This window comes from Lytechinus variegatus, chromosome 1 (assembly GCF_018143015.1).
Source record: "Lytechinus variegatus isolate NC3 chromosome 1, Lvar_3.0, whole genome shotgun sequence".
NCBI lineage: Eukaryota > Metazoa > Echinodermata > Echinoidea > Temnopleuroida > Toxopneustidae > Lytechinus > Lytechinus variegatus.
In genome coordinates this window covers 73,709,262-73,733,237 of record NC_054740.1, presented here as the reverse complement: position 1 = coordinate 73,733,237, position 23,976 = coordinate 73,709,262, and the positions used below count along the sequence as shown (strand labels likewise).

Sequence of the window (23,976 nt, the reverse complement as noted above, 5' to 3'; positions counted from 1 at the left end):
ATTATAATTTTCTCCTATTAAAGGGGAAGTTCACCCTGAAGAAAACTTTGTTGTAAAAATAGCAGAAAAAATAGTAAAAAATATTAGTGAAGGTTTGAGGAAAATCGTTAAAGAGTAAGAAAGTTATTAGAGTTCAAAATTTTGGATTTGTGACGTCATAAACGAGCAGCTGCCCCATGTGTTATGTAATATAAATTGTATGAATTTCAAATTTTGTGTGGTTGCTGATGACTTAATTTGTTTTCTTTTCATGATCGGGTGGGAAATGATTTGTCTATTGATATACAAAAGTTACAGTGAAAACCATTTTCAATTTTCTGAGAAAATGACATTTCATTGATTTTTTACCATTCGCTATGTAGGAATGCTGCTCGCATATGACGCCACAAATCATATAATTGAAATTCTAATAACTTTTTAATTATTTGATGAATATTTCTCAAACCCTTCGACAATATTTTTTATTATTTTTTCTTCTATTTTTACAATAAACTTTTTGTCAGGGTGAACTTCCCCTTTAAAGCCTCTTCATTTACTATCTATTGTCCACGTCGGACGGCATTCGGATACTAATGAGTCAGAAAGAAGAGGACCGAGGGTATTTGAATTCCAGTTCATCGTGGCTTAGCCTTGAACCAGAATAGCCTGGTGGTTAAGTCGCTGCCCGGAAAGCAGTAGATTTCAGGTTCGTATCCCACTGGTTCCAATTTTTTCTGACTTATGATTTTCATTACAGATCGAATATACCGATCTTAAACAATTAGAAGAAATACAATTTTGTTGCCCCGTTAACTGTCTACAAGTCTTCATGTTATCTCATTGAGTCACTTCTGTCCAATTCAGTCGTTCTCGCCCATGGTTGTAGGTTGATCGAGGCTACCAAAGTGTACACTAAGGCAGCAATGGAATAGAGACTAGCCAGGATCCATAATACCGACTGCCATCCAAAGATGTCAGACTGCATTTGGAAATAAAAAAAATACGATTTAGTTATTATAAGCATTGTGCAGATTACAATATATTACAGTTAAAATGCATTTCGAGTTTCACATATCCAAAATACATATATTTTGATAAGAGTGACCGTGGATACACAGCAAAAATTGTGGTGTTAACCGGTGTACACCAGTTATTATACACCGGTGTTAAATTGGTGGTGTTAATTTTACATCTATACATAGGTGTTACAACACCTTTTGTTGTTACATTTACACTCTTTGGTGTTATGTTTAAACTCTAGGGTGTAATTTTAACACCTCAGGGTGTGGTCCTCTATTAACACCAATTGGTGTCAGTTTTAACACCGCAGTTTTTACAGTGTAGGTTCTTGAATTTGAGCATTTCAACAGTGTGAATCACATATAGTCCAACATGTGTACACGCTGTGAACAGTCGCACTGCCGAGGAGTCCACAGTGTAAAAATACTTCACACTGTTGAATTCGAGCATTTTAACAGTGTGTACAGTATTTTCACAGTCTGTGTGAACACACAGTCATCACACTTTGTGGCACTATTTCCTGCAGGGATGTTTCCGTCTCCACAAAATATTATTATGTTACGTTCTGCTGAAACGTAATTTGATAATAATGAAATCAGATTTGTTCATCATGGACCCCATGTTTAAAAATGTTTTTATATGTATTACACTTTCTTCTGCAGTTTGTAAATTTTGATTAAAAATGTTCACCTGAACTTCTGTTAATTCGCCAACGACCAATGGGCCGATGACGCCTCCTAGGCCACCGGCGCCGTTCGCAAGCGCCGTCACAGAACCAGCGTAACTACCGGCTACATCAATCATTGACACGTAGTAACCCGAATAGGCTGCTCCATTTATACCAACGCTCAGCGTCATTAATGCCACTGATGCGACAGCATTACATCGGGCAAAGCCAGCACAGGCAAGGAAGACTGCGCAGCCACCAAATGCTGAAAGAGAATGAAAGAACGGCACAGCTCTTCAAATTACACAAAAAAATTCTAGGTCAAATGACCCATTAACTTTTCACCAAGGTAACCCCTTGTAAAATAGCCGAGAGTCATATGACACACTACATTAAGTCAAATTATACACACACAAGTGAGTCGAATAAGTTATTGAACAACCTTTATTGTGTCCTATGACAGGTCGGCGATGGTGTCTTCGTTGGGATGGGCAAATCCAAAAAGGGCACTTATAATAGTCAAAATGGGCAAAAAGAATACATGTACTCCAATCGTGAGATTATCATCTGCGTAAAGTAGTTGTGTGTTTTAACTTGAGCAAAGACTTTTTAAAAGTGAGTTTCTGATTAATGAGAAATTCTGAAGTTGTAAAGCTCTATTTTGGGTCAATTCTAGCTGGCGCTTATTACTGTTAAAAGGGCATCCTTGTGAGGTTTTGCGAGTGCGAATCGCGAGCTCAATTAAGCTTTCGGACATTTCATGTAATAAGACAGGATGATAAGACATCTAGGTCAGGTTTTGTAATCATGAAAAAGATGTGTATCTAACTAAAGAATTAACGCAAGCGCGAGCTGAAATTTTTAACCAAAAAGGAACCTTTATACATGGCTTAAGGACTGCTGAATAGGGAACATATCTTATCAATCGAATAATCCGAGGACGCAGCGCGAGCTGAAAATATGTTATATTCAAACCTGAAAACTGGATATTTTAAGCATTTTTGTAGTCATGAACAGGACGAGTATCTTACTAAATTATAATTGATGCGAGCACAAAGCGCCAGCCAAAATCGTTTGTGATTTTCTAACCTATTTCTGTCTGTTCTCATTTTCAACCCTATACTTAAATGAGATTGTTAACTGGTCCAGCTTCATCACGTTCACATGCTTCTTAGTGGTCAATGCCTTTCATTTACCTATTCATATTATTTATCTATTTATATGATCTATCATATATGATTTTTGAAATGAGAAATCTATCTTCTTCTAATGAATATTCATATCACATAATGTTACTATCATTACATGTGGCGGTAATTAATTTCCTTGTATGACTAAAACCAAGGTATTTCCGTGATAATATCACATCTGCTACGAAGGCTGATACAAAATTGCAGATTAGTTGAAGTGCATAGGGGATCGCTGAATAAACTCCAGCCTGAAACAAAAAAAGGGAAAAGAATTAAGAGTAAAATAGCCTTTTTTCATATAAGTCACGTAACTTCAAATTCATTATTTACACAGATAACATGTCTAATGAAATAAAACTCCGATGAGATTCGCCATTTATTTCAAATTTTCATCCTTTGATTTATATATTCTTCAAGAACTGACGTGTGGCAGACAAGTGTACTGAAACATTTAAAAAGAACAGTATACAGAAGAAGGAATAGGATAAAAAAAATAAAAACCAAATAATCCAGAATTAGAAAGCTATCGGAATAAAAAAATCAACAACAATGTTGACTGAGGGTTTATGAATTATTTAAATGGTTAGTGCGGCCAATCCTGGAATATGGAAATGTCATCTCATCACCACAGTACACTGCTGATGCTAAGGCTGTCAGCAAGAGAGTTCAGGTGAGAGCAACGAAAATGATCTCCAGGATCAAGCATCTTCCATACAAGGAAAGGCTTAATAAAAAGAGGTAAACCCTGAACTTGCCATCCTTGGAGTACAGAAGAAAGAGAGGCAGGGGCGGAAATCCCTCCCAAAAGGTAGGGGGGACAAGGAGCTGGAAAATTTGACAAGCAAAAAATAAATTAAGGTCATTTCGACGAAAATTAATTTGACAAGCAAAAAAAAAACGAAGGTTATCATCCCAAAGTAAGGTCATATACTCATAACATACATATTTTACTGCATATAAAGCCCTCACCCCAAAAAAGTAGACATTATAGGCCCGTTCAGCTATTATTGGGGACACCCTACCTCCCTTCAGTAAACTCTGGGGATGCGAAACATGATAGGGGACTTGAATTTTATTACAAAAAGTAAATACACATAATATCCCACCCCACCTTGAATGATTGGGTGCAACTGGACCCCCGCCCATTTGGCTTGTTGGGGCAACACGCGGCAAAGGATACGCCCACGTCCCCTTCCCCGCCCCTGATTCCGACCCGGTACCTGTTCGACTGATAGTCCCAGTCCTTTGGTGTAATAGAGAGGGAGATTTGTGACGATGGTAAAGAGACCCCATCCTTGGATGAACTGACATAGCATCAATACCCAAACCACTGGCGAGGAAAGAATAGACAACCACGGAATGGATTTATTGCTTTTCTGCGACAGAGAATACAAGGAAAGAAAATTCAAGGATGTGATCATGAAACTAAACTTTTTTAAAGCAGTGCCAGATTACATAATACAGATGTATAATTGGCATCATACTGTTAACATGTATTTATTCATTTTTACTTCATTAGTGTTGCCATATAAAGATTTTATCTGCAAAACAACCATGAAATATGAAATCATGATTTGCCTATATTGGTGTTTATTGAACAACATTAAGGGGAAGTTCACCCTGAAGAAAAGTTTGCTGTAAAATTAGCAGAAAAAATAAGAATATTGGTAAAGGTTTATCCTTTAAAGATTAAGAAAGTTATTTGAATTTTAAGTTTTGTAATTGTGACGTCATAAACGAGCAGCTGCCCATTATACTATGTAATAAAAAATGCGTAAATTTCTCTCTTTTTTTAATGGTTCGTGATGACTAATTTTATTTTCCATCTAGGAACAGGCGTGAAATGATTTGTCTATTGATACATCATAGGTACAGTAAAAACAATTCTTATTTTCTGAGAAAATGCCATTTCATTGATTTTAACCATAAGATATGTGGGAAAGCTGCTCGCATATGACGTCATGAATTATATAACTGAAATTTCTAATAACTTTTATTCTTTGATGGATTTTTCTATAACTTTCGGCAATGTTTTGTTTTTATTATTTGCTGCTATTTTTACAATAAACTTGCAAATTTTACAAAATACTGTGCTATATATATATATATATATATATATATATATGTATGTATATATATTGATTGATTGATATATTGATTCTACTCTACTTCACACATATATTATAAACAATGATCAAAGCGATTGGTACATATATCCACGCCCCTCTCATTATATATATATATATATATATGATCTAACAGAATTTTAATTCAATAGACCAATTTCACGGCCGGTTTATGTATTTGGCCCTCTATCGGCGACGCCATTGCTGCGGTGGGCAAGTGCGCTGACCGCGATTGGCTCTGTGTACAAATTCAATGAAAGATTACAGATAAGCTCTGATATTGTGTCATTAACTTCATCATAAATCAATAAAATAAAGCATGGACACCTGGGTAGACGATGTAAGACAATGGCCATATCTGACCGATGAAGGTATGATGAATTTTTGCACTTTGGCTACATTTCCCCTTAGTTTTGTCAGTAAAATTGAGTTGATGATGACCAAGAATCGCTGTTGGTTTTCATCAGGGAGCTCACTTCTTGTTGCTAGTAAATTGTGTTAGAGTAGCGGGAGAGTGAACGAGACATAGAGTGAGAGAGAGAGAGAGGATGAGAGAGGGGGAGAGAGTATGTGTGAGAGGAGGGGGATAGTGAGAGGGGAGAGGGGAATAGTGAGAAGGGGGGGGTAGTGAGAGAGAGAGAGGGGGGGGCTACCGAGAGAGTGTGTGCAAAGGGGGGAGAGGGGGATGTTGTAATACAGAGAAGGGGATAGTGAGAGGGAGAGAGAGAGGGATAGTGTGTGATAGAGAGGGAGAGAGAGAGGGGGGACTGATATTTCCATCTAAGCATGATCAAATAAATCCCCCTCCCTCCCCCCACAAAAAAACCCACCACCACCACATTTTATGCAGGCCTATAAGTATCCAAAAGGAGGGGGCAAGGCAAGAGAATAAAACAGAGAGGAAGGGAAAGAGAGGGCCACTGGCGACGCATTCCTTCATAACGGCCTGGAAACCTATGCAGGAAGTACGGCTTCACACACAAACAGGCTTCATGAGTCCAAGGCGAGTGAATTTCACATTCACTTTGCTTCCAATCCTGAAGCTTTCTCCAATTGTTGTGGCAATTGAACACAGCACAGCTGCGACCTGAACTTCTCCGATTAATGCTCATTGTGAATCTTACAAGAAATCTGCTCAATTGGTCCAAAATAAAAAAAAATCGAACGAATGTACCAAATACCCTATTGACTTGTGTACTATAAAAGTTGATTCGCCCACCGCAGCATGGCGACCAGTCTGCTGCCCTCTCACGTTGTGAAATTGGTCTATACGTACATATTTCAAAATATACAGTTACCTTTGACTGCATTTTTAGATTATTTTCTAAGTATTTCCGTTCCTGCCGCGATATCCAACGGTGGTTTGATGGTTGGCTAGAAACAAATACGCACCACAAAACAAACCAGATACAACCAACTGTACCTAAGGGTAAATGAAATGGATAAAACAAAAATGAAATGTTAAACCACCGTGTACAGTCCATGGAATAACTACATTACAACATGCTAGATCAAAATATATGCTTTAGATTCAATACGAAGATGGTTGGATTAAGGGTGATTAAAGCTGATTATGCCACATGAAAAGCATTTACTTGAAGTTTAGAAAATATGGTCACTTCTTTGCCCTTTTAAACGGCGACTTTAGAATTATTTTATATTTTAGAACGAGGGTTTCGCATTTATGTTTATTTTAATCTTCCCTTCAAACAAAAATTCATAAATTACAAAAATGGGGAAAATAGATTCGAACTCAATGAATTAAGGTTAAGTAATATACAAAATGATACATTAATGTATATAGGCTAAATAAATTAAGGAATGAATTAGTGACATTAATGATAAATAAATTGGGAAATGAATTCGTTGTCAAATCTTGATTATTTCTTACAGCCGATAACTTACCGAGAAAGTAGAATAAGAATGGCCAACCTCCCATGATATCGGATCTAACCAAGTAACCTGCGACGATACTGCTAATGATACTTCCAAAGGTGAGGCCTGTCAAATATAAACAGGAAACGTTAGTTAATTATGAATGCTCTCAGTTTTAAATCATTTATGAAACTAAAGTGATGAACAAAAATAAAACGACCAAAATCAAAATTCATACACCCTTTTCGGACATTTTGTTAAATTCAAAGCAATCATTCCAGAATAATGAGAATAATGATAATAATAATAATAATAATAAGAAGAAAACATTTCAAATACATACAAAATAGGATACGCGATAGAAAATGAACATGAATCGAGTAGTATTCAAACGTACAAATAAAAGTGCACCATAGTGGAGCAAGCCAGAAAATGAGACGAAATGGTCTTAAAACTTTTGTTTAGAGGGTTGTTGGTGTTACGTGTCATCCATCCCATTCGAAGGCTTATAAATCATTAAAAACGTATCGATATTAAATTTCAAGTTGAAACAGACTAAATCATGTAGAATATTGCAGCGATAAATTCGATTACAAATTATATACATATTAGTGGTAATACCCGAGGTTGTTGTGACGCCCATTCGACTTCTTTCGAAAGGGTGGGCCCAATGAGACCACATGGATGCCACAGCAGGAAGCACCACACCCTGTATACAAATTAAGAAGGAGAGGGTGGAAGTGAGGAAAGGGAGAGGGGAATGAGAAGAGAGAGGGAGAGGGGAGGGAGAGAGGGGGGGGGGGTGAAGGAGAGGGTGTGTGTATGTGAGTGAGAGGGACAAGACACACAGATAATTAGTAATTATGCTCAAAGATTGGATAGAAAACACATGCCACCTTTTTTTTTATTTTCCCTCGTACGTCATGTCTGGTCTCATTACGTCATTGGTGTTCACGTGCCCTCTTGACACCTGGGGCCCAGACCCGAGGACTGTTTCATGACAGGACTTGTCAGACGTTTTATCCGACAAGTAATGTTTTGTCCGACAGTTACCATGATAACAGTGACTCTCAGCCAATCATTCTCAAAGAAAGTTGTCAGACCCGACAACTTGTCTGATGAAAATGTTGATTAAACGCTCCCCAGAATACAATCTAGCATGGTAGAAACGGATCCCTACCTCACCTAGACCTGCTAGGAATCGCGTTATGAAGAAAAATACAGGACCCATTCTTGCAGCCCATGGTCCAAGGATTGATGATACGCTGGAGAGCAGGATACCCAGGCCGAGGACCCACTTCATCCCGAATCTATCTGACATCCATCCACCAGGAATCTGTGTGCACAGGTAACCATAGAAGAATCCAGCAAGCAGCAACTCCTGGGTGTGCGTATTCCAGAAGAATTCACCTGATGTCTCCTATAAGGAGGGATGGGGAAGATTGGATAAGTACGCAATAACATGAAGATATAGACCTAGAGGGTGATTGGCATTCTCCTGTATTATCAATCACTGATAATGATATTATTTATTATCATCATTTTACAAGGATCTACATTTAATTTCTACAAGAAGGATATGGTGATTTGTATATTGAACTTTGTATCTTGTATTGATATGTCTTATTTACTGAAGGAAACCTTCATTAACAAGCTTTGCTTTTCAGGTTTCTATTTCAGTTCATAACGTTATATTATAATTCGCTTTAATGTGTAACTTTTTTGAAATTTTGAAATGAAATAAATACGTTGTCAATCAATCATTTAAAAAAGCTGTCCCCGTAAAACGGTAAGTGTATATTACATAAACGAACCAAAACATGACGTGCATCTCAAGTTAAAACTAAGGTGTTAGAGAGAAAATAGTTGGTATATAATCTCTGGCCGGGATCTCTGGAAATTATGATGATAGAATTCGTGCATGGCACTCTTGACAATAGTCATACGCAGCTAGGAGCGAGGTACCCGATCCATGAAATTTCTATATAAAATCGCAATAACTGAAAAAAGAACGCCTTCATAATCAGCTCGGTCGCTTAATTCTCACCCTCACTTGCAAGAACTCTTAAAGCTAAATGATAGTAGTTGCAGTAAAATACTAATTTCGTGAGAAAGTCTGTAAAACCAAGGTTAAGTATGACTATATCATCGTGGATCTAGATCTGGTACAGTTACATAATCTAAACTTTGTGAAATCATAAAATCTAAGCTGAAATACGATCACACTGAAGATCGCCAACACAGATAGGCACACGTGGGACAATGTATTATTATTGCTGGAATAAAGACCCGAAGGAAGTGACTGAATCCGCGATTATTTTGCTTATTTCTCAGCAATTACAAAATTTCTTCCAGAATCCTTTGGCACATATTTTTTATTCATACAAACAGACACTTGGATGGTCATTATATTAAATTCTGTAAAAAGTCATTTTGAGATCGTTACCATGGTTACCAGAACTGGAATTTATCTTTAAACTTGATCTAGACACCAAAAGGTGTCTTGATTTTCATAAATGTACTATTTCTGTGAAAGTGTAAGAAGACAATATAACAGCATAAAAAGTATTTAAAAAAAACATATTCATGGCATATGCAGTTCATATTACTATCATACATCATTTACAAGGAATCTCTTACATCTGCATATTCGGTGTTATTGTCTTGAATCTTGCATGACGATATCTCTTCATTGCTTTTAACAAGATCATCGGTGTGTTTGTAACCAGTGTAAGAAGTGTTTACCATGGCAACCATTGCCACGCTCACATTTTGCCTCATGGCTCCAATGGAGGTCAGTCCGATGAACGAGAGAAAGGCTAATTGGTATCTCACGGGTATAAGCCCAACTGTTAATATTAAAAAGGTGATGCAGAAGGAACCATTAGATGGTTTGAGAAAAAAAGATAAAGATAATGTGTTAATTATACAGCAAATCAACATCTGGAAAAGTTTCGATATGGTTTTGTCTCGGTAAACATCGAATCAGGATAGATCATCATATTGTTAACAATTCACGAAAATAGGCTTTAGGCTACTTCTCGCACTCCTTGTCGTTATTCAAAACATAAATTGTCACACCGTGGGCCTATATCCATATCTTGTATTACTTTGTAGCATAGTGTATTACAGCTAGTTTCATAATAACTTGTGATTAGTAAATATCCATATTTGTTATTTGCTTTGTCAATATGCACATTGAATTTCTCTATTTACTCGTTCTATTCATACCTGCTTGTATAATTCACTTTATTTTTTTTTTTGCATACATACTAACCTTTGATCCTCCTCCTGTTGCCCGCAGATTTTAAGCCTGAAATTTCACGGGTCTCAACATTTTTGAGTTCGGTGACCTTTTCGATTGCCTCGTTTTCATCATGGCTGTCTTCGTTTTCCAACTTGACGGCGTCATACCTAGCATCACTCATTTTCATGGAGGTAGGGCGGACTTATCGGAATGCTGTTGTCACCCCCAACTTGTGTGCTGTGTTGGAATTCTGCATAAAAAGAAAATAAAAAGAAATCAATGATACTGTCAATCAAACTGTGACATAAGGTTATATACATTATGAAACTGCAATTTTGCATCAAGAAAATTCAAAGTCGTATTAAAGCAAAACGTGTAATAGAGGTGACAACTATCACAAACAATATTGTTTGAAATGTTTGAAGCGATAGTAGTATTACGAGCAAACATGGACGCCATTGTTCAAGTAATTTATGCTGAGATAGCTCTGGGCGATTTTTTTTCATGTAATGCAACCAAGTCATATCTGTATGACTTAGATGTATTTTGCTCATTTATTTCACAAAACTATCGATAATTAAGACGATATTATTCTAAATTGTATCCACTTGTTTTTCTAGATATTCCATCATCGCTACCATTATATCCAACTCAACCACCACTTCCATCAACCACCATCAACTCTTCTTCCATTATCACCATCTTCATTACATTACCAACTAAACAACCATCGTTATTATTACCTTCATTCCCGACCTTTCGTTGGAGAACGCGAACGCTTATTTACGGTACATGAATTAAATCATGCAGTTAGTTTCTCTTTTCAACTTAGACTTCAGACGGAATTGACAATGAATTAAACTTTTCAAGAGTAAACACATGCATTCATATAAAACATGTATATGTATGTATGTTTACAGGGGCGGAAATCTCTCCCAAAAGGTAGGGGGGACAAGAGGCTGGAAAATTTGACAAGCAAAAATTAATGGCAAAATTAAAGAGATTTCGACGAAAATAAATTTGACGAGCAAAAAAAAGAATAAATAAATAAATAGAAGGTTATCATCCCACAAGTAACTATTTTGAGTGGGGGGACACGTCCCCCTGGGATTTCCGCCCATGTATGTTTATAGAATTAATGAGTACTACTGGCCTAATTCAACTTACACTTAAGCCGGCACTTACGTTTATCTCGAGGTTAAAGGGGAATCCAACCCAAATAAAAACTTGTTTTTATAAGGAAAAGAAAAATCAGACAAGTTGATAGGTGAAAGTTTGAACAATATTGGACAAACAAAAAGAAAGATATGAATTTTTAAAAGTTGTAAATATTGGTAATCACTATACCCATGGAGACTTCAAATTGGCCGCATATGGGATGTCATAGTGATGTAAGGCAAGGACTACTCTTCCATGTACTCCAATACATATTATGGCTAAAATGTCATTTTTCCCAAAAGTTTTATTTCAAATTATATTTTTCTTTCATGAGGACATAAAACAATATACTACATGGGTTATATTTAGATTACTGCCCCAGGGGAATGGGTACTTAGGAGAAAACCACAAATCCCTGATAATAAAGTACATGGCCTATGGGAAAGTTGTCCTTGCCCCTTGTCATAATTTACTTACCCAGTTGCCAATTTGAAATCTACATAGTATTAGTGATCTCAATTTTAAAGCAGCTATAACTTTCTTATTGCTTGTCCAATTTCTTTCAAACTTTCACCATTCTGTTTAATTTATTTTTCTCCTTCCCAACACAACATTTTATGGTCAAGGCTGGATTCCCCTTTAAAGCGCCTAAAAAGACTGCAACGCGGCGTTGGCATGATCCTTCTTATGTTTCCGTAGTGGCTAGGATCTATCTCCCATTGACGAAAAAACACACTGTTGCGAAATTTTTAAGAGTTGGAAATTATTAGACCACTATTCAATATAAACTGGCACAGATCTCACTGATTTCATCAACTGTTCATTTGCCACCTCTCATTTTCTCTGTATGAATCTTCACGTTTTCATTAAGTTCTTGACCCTCTGTCAGACCAAACTCTCGTCACGTCAAACACGTAAAATCGATCATTTCTGTATGCATCTATATTCTCTCACAAGAGACGGCAAAATAAAATGACAAGAACTGACTTTTAGGTTTAACATGTCTCTTTTATTATTTTATGTAAGACACAATCCAACAACAGTTGATTGAAATGGACTCCCGAACATGCCCATCAAAGCTTGAATTACCAGCGTTTTCATAGAGAGCTAAATCGAGCAAAGCATCCTTGAGATAGTTTCTATCCTCCTCTTACGAACCTCTACTATGGTTCGTTCAGGGGCTACACGCGACTGAGCGTCTGTCCTTGATGTTATATAACACAAGAGCAGACTGTTGACGAGCGAGACCCGAGGAGGCTCAAATCTGTCCTCAGCATGAGGCAAGGTGAGGTCGCACGCGACAGAGATATGTCATCGCTGGAAAAGGTCGCACGCGACTGAGAGACTGTCCTTGTCCTTACCGTTACGTAAGAGAAGGGTAATCCCTCTTGACGAGCGACACCCAGGCCATAAACAGAGTCTGGCCTCAGCTAGGAACGCTGGGAGGACACATAGGCAAGCGGGATGTCAACATTGCCATGCAGGGAATTCATTGACAAGTTCAAAAGGCTTTGCTCTTTCTTTACACTGAGAATGCTGATAGTATACTGTAGAATGCACAATAGTGACGATACCAATACTGAGAGAATAGAAATCCCAGTCGTCTGACCACTTTCTTCATTACTTCCACTAAACTACGCACCATTCTTGCTCACTACATGCACTATACTCCCAAGTACAGTACAGCCTAAAACCTTCACAAGGCTTTTTGTTTTAGCTTTCTTATTACCTCATGTAGGCCTATGCGTGGGGCGGACCTTGCAAACACCTGACCTTGCGACAGAGGATCATTACACGAATGGACGCATCGCATTCCATTATTATTCTCTGCCATGAACAGTCGCGAACTTTGAATATCTGCCAGCGCCGTTGCATTCATTACCAACTCAGCCATCATCAATACCATCTCTTAACCCTATCTAGGCCGGGGGGGGGGGGCCTCGGAGGCCCTCCCTCAACTAGTCGCGCGATATTTTCGCCGTGCAAATTTTTTTGACCGCGCTGCTCGCTGAGTTTTTATTATCAAGTCTTGCGCAACTTTTGAGACCAATTTTGCGTCACCCTGGTACGCGGTTCCGAAACTACGCTACGTTATGTAAGTGCATGTCAGACCAAAAATTGCTCAAAAACGTGATTCCGTGTACAAAGTCAATGTAAATTGTGTTTTCAACCAAAAATCATAAATGTATGATTATTTTTAGTTTTTCTGGCCTAAATGTATGTTTTTATGCTGTTTATGATCTAAGAAGAGTCCCCAACAAATTTCATTGAAAAAACAATGAAAAACAAAAGGTCCAAAAAACAAAGAAAATACATAAGAAATTGTAAAAACAGTATAATGCATAAGGGATTGATCTGATATCACAAACATCACAAAGAGGTTATATGCCAAAATTTAAAACATTTGGAGCCTTATTTATGGAGTTAAGGGAAAAAGTATGATTTCGCTTACTAATTACGCATAAATTAGCATAATTACGTAATAAAGAATCGTATGAAATAAATTACTATACAATTTTGTAGATTATATCCTAGACAACCTGCATGCCAATTTTCGGCGCGATCGACGGCCGAGATCTCAGGGGGGGGGGGCTGGGAGCCCCCCCCCCCGGCCATATGAACTCCCAAAATACCTCGGCCTAGATAGGGTTAACCACATACGAGCCAAAATCAATAAATGACTGTCAGAACACTATGAAAGAATCATATCAAAATAGGTATGCCGCAGCATGAATGGTGGTAATAATGAAAAATGTCTTTCTGATTGACATACCCATAAGCAAGGTAAAAGATCTAAGAATTACCTAATATCCTTATACATGTAATACATTTTTTGATAAGGAGTCCTAATCGTACTTTACTTCGAAAACAATGTGCAATGCAAAGCAAAATAAACAAACAATAATAATCACCTGGTAACCCTCTCGTTCACAAACTACCGAGGACGTGCACAACTATTTTGTAAACATAGTGAAGAGCTTAAATTTAGCACTAGACCTGGACTCCAATTCCCCTACATACCCCGCCAGTCTACACCTACATGTACAGTGAACTAGAGATATGATATACTTACTCCAAAATATTAGGGTACATTGGCCTAATGCAGTACTGTCATACCGACAAAAGGAAATATCTCTCCAATAAGTGTTTCAGCACTCTGTATAATCTACAAGTGGCATGACAAATATCCAGATACTTTCCTAATAATCATTATACAGTGTATGGATGATCTCCCAAACCATTCCACTTCCAAAAAAAATCAGATAAACAATTGTAAAAATACATCGACAATGCGCTTGGAAATAGCCATCGAGATAAGGATGTTCAAAGTCCCAATATCAAGAGTATTAAAAAAAAGATTTCGTGGCAAATATACAGAGGGCTATATAATTCGAAATTTAGAGACGGTCAATAAGAATGATAATTATCTGTTCTTGTATGTATAGAGGATGCTTATCTGACTCCTCTTTATGCTTCCAATTAAAGGGCTTTGAATATTATCACAATGGCTTTAGCCCTGCATTTAATCTACTGATTGCAATCATTAATAACAATGATAATGATGGTAATAATATACAATTATATTATCATTATCATTATGATAACAATAATAACAATAATAATAAAAAATAATAGCAATAATAGCAATAATAATCATTCCTCTCAGATACTCATTTACCTAAAATGGGTAGGGTATGAAATTGTAGATTAATTTCTTGACTATAGGGGCACGGATTGCGGCTAGGGTTTGAACCTCGTGGATCAAATGCGTATCCCTTTGGACAACCTGATAGACCTCCAATCTACCTTGGGACCTTGATCACTTACAAAGAGTAAATTTTATTCTGAATGTCTTGTTCTACTTTACAGTGCTGACCTTGCATTTCCAGGACAAATATATCTATAGGTTCAAGGGTCAATCTCCATTTAAGATTACTTCAAATAGCAGCACCATAATATCATGGATCTATTCTCTATGATAATATTTTCATCAATCTTTAACCCAAATTTTTAAATTAAGTATACAATGTGGCGATGTACCAGAAGACTGGAAATTGGCTAGAACCACTCCAAGATATAAGGGGAAAGGTGTAATGAAATGAAAAAGCGAACTATCGCCCAATATCTCTCTTAATTGTTCAGGTGCTAAATCAATATACATCTTTTGTTTAAATCTTGATTTTTCTTAAAAGTTATTATGAATGATTCTACCAGCCTCAATCTCATGTCTCAGAATAATCTATGTTCTATTCTGGATGGATTACACATTTCAAAGGTTGTGTCTTTTTTAATAATCTATAACTGTGATTAATTTTGTTGCAATCACTTAATTTCAAATCTCAATTCCATAACTGCATAATGCAATTCAAACCTGAAGAATTATTATTTTTTTTCAAATACACAATTATTCAAATCCCAGGCTTGTATTATCTAATAAAATTTCACTTAATATGCATGTACATGTCTCAATCAATAAACTGTTTTCTCTTTATTATTTGAAGTGTATATACAACCCTCGAATGTAAATGATATTTTAATGTAAACATTGCACAATTAGTCTTCGGACTACAGCATTGAATCGAATTATATATGTTTTATATCTAGTAAACTGAAATTGAATTGAATGAAGCCATATCTCTAAAACAAAAGAAAAGGAAATTCAAGAGAAATTGCTCTTTTATTTTAACACAATCCTATCAATACTGAAGAGCATGTGTTCCTACCGTACCACACGACGGCTACGTGTCTCCACATGCAGAGTCATTGATGAATGCCTTGATGCATATAATGAAAAGGAAAAAAGAGCATATATATATCGAAATGTTTCGATTGTGTATATATAGAGCACATGAAATTCTACTCTTTAAGATTCAAGATGCAACAATATGGTACAGTTTGAAATATGCTAAAGTGATTTACATTACCTAAAAGTAGAAATCATTATGTTTATTTTCACCCATGGAAAACAAGGTTTCTGTAGGGGTACCTCAAGGGAGAGTTCTTGCTCCCACGTTATTCTTATACTGTTCATTAATGAAATATCACAATTAATTAAGTCTGGTGTTGAGCCTGTATTAGCAATTTTGTGATTTTTTTAATGTATTGATTTCATTATTCTAATTTAACCTAATTCACTCTTTTATGTATATAAGGTTATTTTCATGTTAACAGGACCATGCTGAAAAACAGTCTGAGTTTGTTATCATGTATACATATATATTAATACATAAATATATCATAATCATGAGATACATGTACACGTATATCAAAAACAAAAGGAGAGACTGCATTCAGTATCAGTATTTTTTCATTAAGGTCTGCGATTTAAGTAGTGCTCAAAATCTTATACAAGAAACAATTATTCTTAATAATGTTTAGTATAACTGCAAGCTCCTCTTCGCATTGATTACTGATATGCTATGGTATTGACTTTGTTTTTAACAATAGTCGTGAAAGATCCACTCAGTTGCTACAAGCCGGTTAGAGAATCCGACGTATTTAATATTAGAAATCGGATCTGTGTCGGTTACGTCTATTTCAGCCGGTTGTCCGAAGTGTCCAACTTGGATCCGACCACTGGCTTCGTACTCCACCCAAATCCGAGTGAAATCGGTCGAGGATAGTCCGAATCCGCCAGCCTTTTCTATCTGAGAGCAGGACTCTGGCAATTCACAGTGTTGAACTGTCCCTCTGGCTTGTTCAAACAGAGTACCTAAAGCTTGAAAAATAGATATAATACAATAATGGAATAGGCTAAATGCATGATTACAATGAATCTAAGTAATTCAAGTAACCAATCCCATGATCCCTGATGGATTTTCGTAATGGGAATATCATTGATTTATTCTCTTCTCTATTTGTGAAAAAATCCTATGTTCTTTTGTTTTATTCTTGGTTTCACACCCTTTTCAAGCCTTCGAGGCGTTTGGACACCTTTTTCTTTCATTAATTTTATGTTAATGTTTCATAATTATATGTTAAAATGTATTTTCATTTGTATTTTCTACTTGTATATTACTGATAGAAATAAATGAGAGGATTTTCACTCTTCCCTCAATGTCAATGTTGAAATTTGCTATGGGAATCAATGAACTATCCAAGGCTAGTTTATTTTCTAGAAAAGTTTGTTGAACAGATATCGCGACTCAAGTCAATTGTGCAAGAAAGGGGACAAAACAGGTGCCTAGAAGCTCAGAAGCTTATAGATACAAGGGACGGAAAGACGGTCGTCCTCTCACCTATTATAATCAAATCAATTAGAATAGGGGAAATAAAGATGTAAACAAGAGATGCTTGAGACGTTTTACTCTATTATACCTCTTTAATTCATTTGATATCTAAACAACACCGTGTAGGCCCACATTATCGTGGTGCCGCCCCTTGTTCGATATAGAAATAATGTTTGATCCCTTACTGATCTCGTAGTAGGCGAGTGTTTGTTCTTCAGATCGATCTTGAGTCAAGAAGATTTTGGCAGACTTTTGCCCTTTGATGGAGACATCGAGATGAAGAGGGAAAGCGAGTATAGCTGGGAATTTGAACTGAATCGCATCTGTGTTGATCGTGGAGTATTCACATACTAATGCAAAAAAAAGAATTAAAAAAAAAACACCTCGAATCTGTTGTTGAACACACAAAAAAGTCATGCAGCAAATGCGATGCGGTATTGGTGCTCGATTGAGTGGGGGTGTGGATGGGTACTCCATGATCCATTGAATTTTATAGTATTCTTGGGAAGGTTCCCGTCTTGTAGAAGACTCCATTAAGACAAAATGCCCACGTTGGCCTTCTCCCATGTTCAGATTCCCCCAAGACGAACACACATACACAAAAACTTATAATAAACTACTGTTGAAGATCAAGCATTGAACACTAATTGACATTAGGGAGAAATTGATTCAGGAAGCAAATAAAGCATATGGGGACCGACCGACCAGGACCAAATGCCAAAAGGAATTAACTGAGTATGTTTTTTCAATGGTTCATTATCCATTTCCAATATGAATTTACTTTGAACGTCAAATTCGCAGGTGAATGTTTATTCGATCGTTAAATTGGCCAAATATTTGAAATCAGCTTCAATCAAAGTCCGTCTCATTGGTCCCCATTGAAACCATTATTGGTCTAAATCGTTGATTTCGACTGGTCCAAAATGTTCCCATTGTTGATCTCAGTGGGATCACTGTCCACTTGAAGCCAATTGGACTAAGTTAAATCAACTGTACGCTTGAAATCATATGACCTATTGAAATATTTTAAGACCCACTGGTACAGATTGTAACAAATTGAACATAAATACAGTGTACACTAGAATTTAAATAGTGCTCAGTTTGTTTCAATTGTGTACTTCTTGGGATGCTGATATTTTGGTATTTAAAAGAAACGTACCATAGGTGTCGGGTTCAGATGTAGCAATCCTGGCATTGGCGGTGCTCTTAGCCCCCGTGGTTGTCACCTTATGGGTGTTAGCTACAGTGGTCGAATCAGGTAAAGGTGTCGAGAGGCCAGCTTGTGCAGAAGTTGGCCCAAGCTGCTTCTTTGTTGATTTGGCAACAACTGTGGTACCTATAGTTTGAATGGCGTGCGGGAAAATAAAGAAGGTGTGTTAAAATTATTTGAGACTCACTATACAAGCAAGAACCGTCCAGAATATCGTAAGGTTCTAAAATGTCTTTGATTGTCTTTGATTTTATGTTTATTATTCTATCAATTATTATTTTAAGTAGTATTGATGATGGCTCCCCCTTCCTATTCGCATTGTCATGGAATGCAAAATAGAGTGGAGTACGTCGTAGTAGCCTTACCAAGGGTGACAACTTTGGTTGATCGGCTTCTAGTGGTTGTTGGGACTTCCTGGCTGGTAGAGGCTGTGGTGGTATTAGCGGGAATATCGGTTGGAGAGCGGGCTTTGAAATCGACTGTATATTGATCGTTGTGATGTCCCCCAAAAGATGGGATGGTAGACGCATGCTGCCAAGTATGATTAGTACTCCCGTCAAGTCTACCGAATGATCCCGATGGTGTCTTTGAACCAGCACCTGTTCCTCAACAATTTAAGGTGAAGCAAGGAATAACTACATATTGAACACATAAAATCAATTTCAAACTTCACTTATTGCATCAAAAATTATTCCCCATTAAAAAGATACAAAAATATAAATATTTAGAGCATCAGTGAGTGAATAAATGAGGTGTTTTAATCCGCACCTAACTCGTTAGGTATCCATGCATACTAGTATCTTGTATTTAAAAAAAAATACTGTTGGAGCTTACCAGAGTATGAGCACACCATGTGACGATTTCCTGTAATCTGATTGACCGGTATCCATGTCATTACCTTTGGCTTGGCAACCAAACGCGTGTTGCCAAGTGCCGGTGTACCAATATGGCCGCACTGTATCGCATTGCTCAAGAAACTTTGACATTGGTTGCTTCCGGTGACTATTGATAATGAAAATTTGGGAAGAATAGCGAAAACAATAAAAATCATGCAATCTAATCAATTCATGTTAGTATGCAAAGGGGAGGGGGAGGGTTATAACGTGTTTTTTTTTTCAGAAAAATTGTATTTATATATTCCATAAAATACCCCCCCCCCCCGATAAATTAGGTCACTTCGCTCATTCGCTTCACGGTAGGCATTTTTTATACTTTAACATTCTTTACACAGGGTAGGCCTCAAGGGATGGCAGAGGGTGACCCTTGTAATTATGAAGTGTGTGGGAAAGAAAAGAGGAATGAATGGGGGCAGGAAAACAGAAAGAAATAATTAAGTAGTATAGGAATCTAAAACTGATTTCACACCAAGGTACGGTACCGTACCCAGCGTCCGATAAAACTAATAAACCATACGTGATAATACCCGCCCCTACTATACCTTGATCAACAATTCATCTTTACGTAATTGCCCCCAGGGAATATTTCCTGTTTACGGCTATATAATCATGCGTTCAGGTCCATGTATCTTGATTTTCTATTTGATGAACACAACGAAAACAAAATAATTATATCGACAGTTATTTTGACGGAGCTCTGTTCGCTGAACCCTCCCTGCCGGAGATAAATGTAGGCCAGTTCACTCAGTGCGTCAATAAGTCAAAACATGTGTATGAAAACAGTGTGATCACAACTAGTGTGATGGCATGTGTGTGTATCACATAATTCCACACATTTGACACATAAGTCAACGATTATCACCATGTCAATTTTACCTAGTGATAACGTCAAACACACAGTATTCATATAGTCAACAAAATAGTATCCGCAATTAACTCTCTGAAATCCATTTGTCACAGTGTGCTCATGTGAAGAAGATTAACAGTGTGTGGCATTCATTCAGACAGTATGTTCATATTATTGCCACAGTGTACACACTGTGAAGAAAGTTGCCACTATGTGTAGTATTCGCTCAGCACAATGTGTTTACATTGTGTACAAACTCTGAAGAAGATGCTGTTCAGCATAGTGTATTCATATATAGCTCCACAGTAGGCACGGCACATGCACTAAGTGGGAAATAGAACCCGGGTGACCGGAATCCAAATCCCCTGCTCTACTCTATAACTACACTGTTATTTCAGGGATATGCAATATCCCTGGTTATTTAGTCACCATGTGGGTAAATTCACAGTGTTGATACACCGTGTACCACAGTGTGGAAACGTAATCCAGTTCGTTGCAATGTAACTATGTGAATACAGTGAAACACACCTTACTTTTACGTTGTAAATCAGTGTGGTGACTGCGAATTCGTTTGGGATGATTGGCTAAATTAAATTAGTCTATGTACACTCCTTTAAAAAAAAATCCTCCTCAGTATCGGAAACACCATTGAAAGCTCAACACTGAGTGACGTCATTCTCACGCAGTACGAGACTCATTGGGCTGGTGCTGCTTTTGTTTAACACCAACACTATGTTTTTCAACACCAAATTTAATACCTTACACACTTTGTGTACTATCCCTTATCAGGTCCTTTTTGAAAGACGTATACTTTCCCTTATCAGGTCCTTTTTGAAAGACCCTTATAAAAAAATTGTAATAATAATAATAATGCACTACATACCTGTAGATGAACTAGCGAGGAGTAAGACAGTAATGGCCAACAACGATCCCCATCTATTCCAGTCCTTAAAAAAAACAGTGTATTGAAGAAAAAAAACTTTTTAAGCATATATGTATACAAAAGCTCGTCGATTAAAAAATCAATTCACTCCTGCTCACTATTTATAAAAGGTCAAGTACAACCCAATATGAAGTAGATATTTTAACATCATGAGAAAATCAAACGAACATAATCACAATGACACTAAAAAATTCAACCAAATCTCGTATTATGAGTCCATTTTAAACAGTCTGTAAAATGTCGTCACATATACTCACCATTTGTTTTGGAATTTCATGAAATTAAGTATGAATTATTTAATTTCTTTTAATATAGGCTTTCTAATGCAATAGACTCGATGGTAAAGATGATCTAAACCTTATCACAATAAATTATATAAAAATGATTTCAAAATATTTAATGAGGGATCAAACAGAATTCTGTATATTATAGAAGAAAACCCGGTGGCAGTCAAATATATTTTTCTACACACGCGTGAAAAAAAAGCGTTTAATGGGGTGGGTTTTTTTCAGTTTCGGACGCGGTCCGCGCGTGGACTCGTTATATTGTAAGGGTATCAAAATACCGATTTTCAAGAAAAAGGGTGAATTTGAAAGTCGCGGGGTCAAATGTATTTAGGGTATTTTTCCCCAAAAAGCTTTTTCCCCCGAGGTCATATTTTGGCGACAACTTGCTTAGGGACCAAAATGTGTAAAAAAAAAAAAAAAAAAAAAAAAAAAAGCCCGCGAAAAACTTGTTTAGGGGCACTATTGCACACAGAGAAAAATTTGTTTAGGGGGTGTTTGAAAATTACTTGGTCACGCGTGTGTACAGCAATATATTTGACTGCCTCGAGAAAACTTGACTGACGTTTGATACTTTTATGATATACAAGAGAAATATGGAGTGTGTGACATCATTGGTTACCTCGTTTGGCTTTCAAATGTGCCTACTGATGACTGAAGTGATATAAAGAAACCGCAACTGTACCAACTTTCAGTCTTATTTTGCGATTAAAATTGAATGTTATGCTTATTTTGGCATTTCTCTATTCTTCCAGATCATCTTTTATTTGGGGGTGGATTTGAACTTTATAACTGATCCAATCAAGGTTTCACAAATGAAGAAATGAATTATAGAATGGTATTTAGACATCAAAACAGGCAAAAGTATAAACAAATCAATAAAAATAGCAGCATGCGTTGGAATACATTTCCTTAGCAGTATTTACGCCAAACGTTGGGTATGTGCAGGTAAAAGTAAGGTCCCAATAAAAGATGAATGACGTTCTTTTGCATATTTAGCAGTTTAGTCAATTAAGTTCCTCACCAAACTTACTTACATTTAAATAAAGGCTGAAATACTTCTATAGAATTCGTTGAATTATTTCAAAGAGGCTCAACGTGACGAAATAATCGTATTACCGATTTAAAATAATAGTGAGGTTTTCTCGCTGTTTCCTCTTTTTGCACTAAGTTTGAAATCAATGACATAAAATTCCCAAATTGTTGTAGTGATTAAGTTTAGTACTTACCATGTTAACGAATAAAGTTTCATTCAAGACTAATCGTCGTCAATGCTGTTTTCAACCGAACTAATTGAAAGTCCCTGGGAACAATAAACTTATACCCGATGAGTGTCATCGGGGGAGATTGCGTCGGGCACTCCTCGTACGTGCGATTAGTCTAAAAGCGCACTCAATTTGGATTTTTTTTTTTTTTTGGGGGGTGGGACTTTTTGGCTCGTTCAGCCACGAAACGCATGAGTTTACGGGATTAAGATAATAACTTTAATTATATAACCTTTTTTCTGTTAAAAATCGTGCTCTCGAATATACAGTATGTCTTAATTTTCGCATGGCTAAGGAGTCCGGTTAAAAAGGATTACTGTGGTGATCCAAGTTTTTTATTTTACTTTTAGAGGAAGGGGAGGAGTGGTGAATATAAGGAATGTGGAGATGCTCCTGTGGAATACGTGTGAGGGGCCTTTAAAAATTAAAATAATGGCTTTATAAAGCCCTCTCTATCATTACATCAACCGTTTCTTCTTAATTTCTCTCTCTCTCTCTCTGTATCTTAGTTTCACCTTGTTTCTTAAATTATTTGTGACGTAACGTTTCCAAAGATTAGGACTATTATCGGCCTATGTACCGACAAATTTTGTAATTGTTTCTCACAATGAATACTGTTGAAAAACTGTGACCAAAATGTGATTTTCATATATTGTGATCATTTGATTGACGGTCAAACCACGTTCAGTCTCATTAACTATATTGTAATTTTATAATAGTGATGGGACCAAGAAATGGAAAAAGAAAAAAAAAATAGGGGAAATGGAGAATTATCATAATTTTATACTTTGTTTCCGGATTGATTTTCACAAGGTTGGAGAATATGTGTCAACCCTACGTCGTCCAAGATTTGAAGTCACTAATCAGCAACATATGCTCTGGTATTATTGTTTAAGCATCCCTCTCCGCTACAATACTTCTAGTTCAAATTGATAAATGACTGTAAAATTATAAACTCGTATATACATATGGCATTCACATACCACCACTGGCAAGTCCGATGGCTCACGGGGCACACTGTACCAGTGTATTCATTTAT

General features: G+C 36.8%; 2 protein-coding genes across 2 annotated transcripts; both read right to left on the bottom strand.

The window, feature by feature from the left end:
* Positions 1-670: 670 nt before the first annotated feature.
* Positions 671-11,308, bottom strand: LOC121422502 (sialin-like). The gene is made up of 11 exons (XM_041617616.1): positions 11,290-11,308; positions 10,135-10,354; positions 9,498-9,706; positions 8,038-8,277; positions 7,479-7,566; positions 6,888-6,983; positions 6,281-6,405; positions 4,077-4,232; positions 2,972-3,104; positions 1,690-1,931; positions 671-958 (listed from the first exon to the last, which is right to left on the bottom strand). The coding sequence occupies exons 2-11, from the start codon at positions 10,289-10,291 to the stop codon at positions 812-814; spliced, it is 1,593 nt and encodes a 530-aa protein (XP_041473550.1). The 5' UTR covers positions 10,292-10,354; positions 11,290-11,308; the 3' UTR covers positions 671-811.
* Positions 11,309-15,880: 4,572 nt separating this feature from the next.
* On the bottom strand, positions 15,881-21,535 carry LOC121406543. The gene is made up of 6 exons (XM_041597555.1): positions 21,329-21,535; positions 19,537-19,704; positions 19,068-19,301; positions 18,652-18,828; positions 17,678-17,842; positions 15,881-16,981 (listed from the first exon to the last, which is right to left on the bottom strand). Exons 2-6 carry the CDS (start codon positions 19,595-19,597, stop codon positions 16,701-16,703), a joined length of 918 nt encoding a protein of 305 aa, XP_041453489.1. The 5' UTR covers positions 19,598-19,704; positions 21,329-21,535; the 3' UTR covers positions 15,881-16,700.
* Positions 21,536-23,976: the final 2,441 nt, after the last annotated feature.

Excerpts from the sequence above, each read along its gene's own strand:
- LOC121422502 (XM_041617616.1), bottom strand. The coding sequence starts at position 10,291 with ATGAAAATGAGTGATGCTAGGTATGACGCCGTCAAGTTGGAAAACGAA. Across the intron at positions 8,278-9,497 it reads ATAACACCGAATATGCAGAT|GAGACATCAGGTGAATTCTT; the intron begins GTAAGAGATTCC and ends CCCTCCTTATAG. Across the intron at positions 6,984-7,478 it reads GGGCGTCACAACAACCTCGG|GCCTCACCTTTGGAAGTATC; the intron begins GTATTACCACTA and ends TATATTTGACAG.
- LOC121406543 (XM_041597555.1), bottom strand. The coding sequence starts at position 19,597 with ATGACATGGATACCGGTCAATCAGATTACAGGAAATCGTCACATGGTG. Across the intron at positions 17,843-18,651 it reads ATCTGAACCCGACACCTATG|TATGTGAATACTCCACGATC; the intron begins GTACGTTTCTTT and ends TTTTTGCATTAG. Across the intron at positions 16,982-17,677 it reads ACTCGCCTACTACGAGATCA|CTTTAGGTACTCTGTTTGAA; the intron begins GTAAGGGATCAA and ends CTATTTTTCAAG.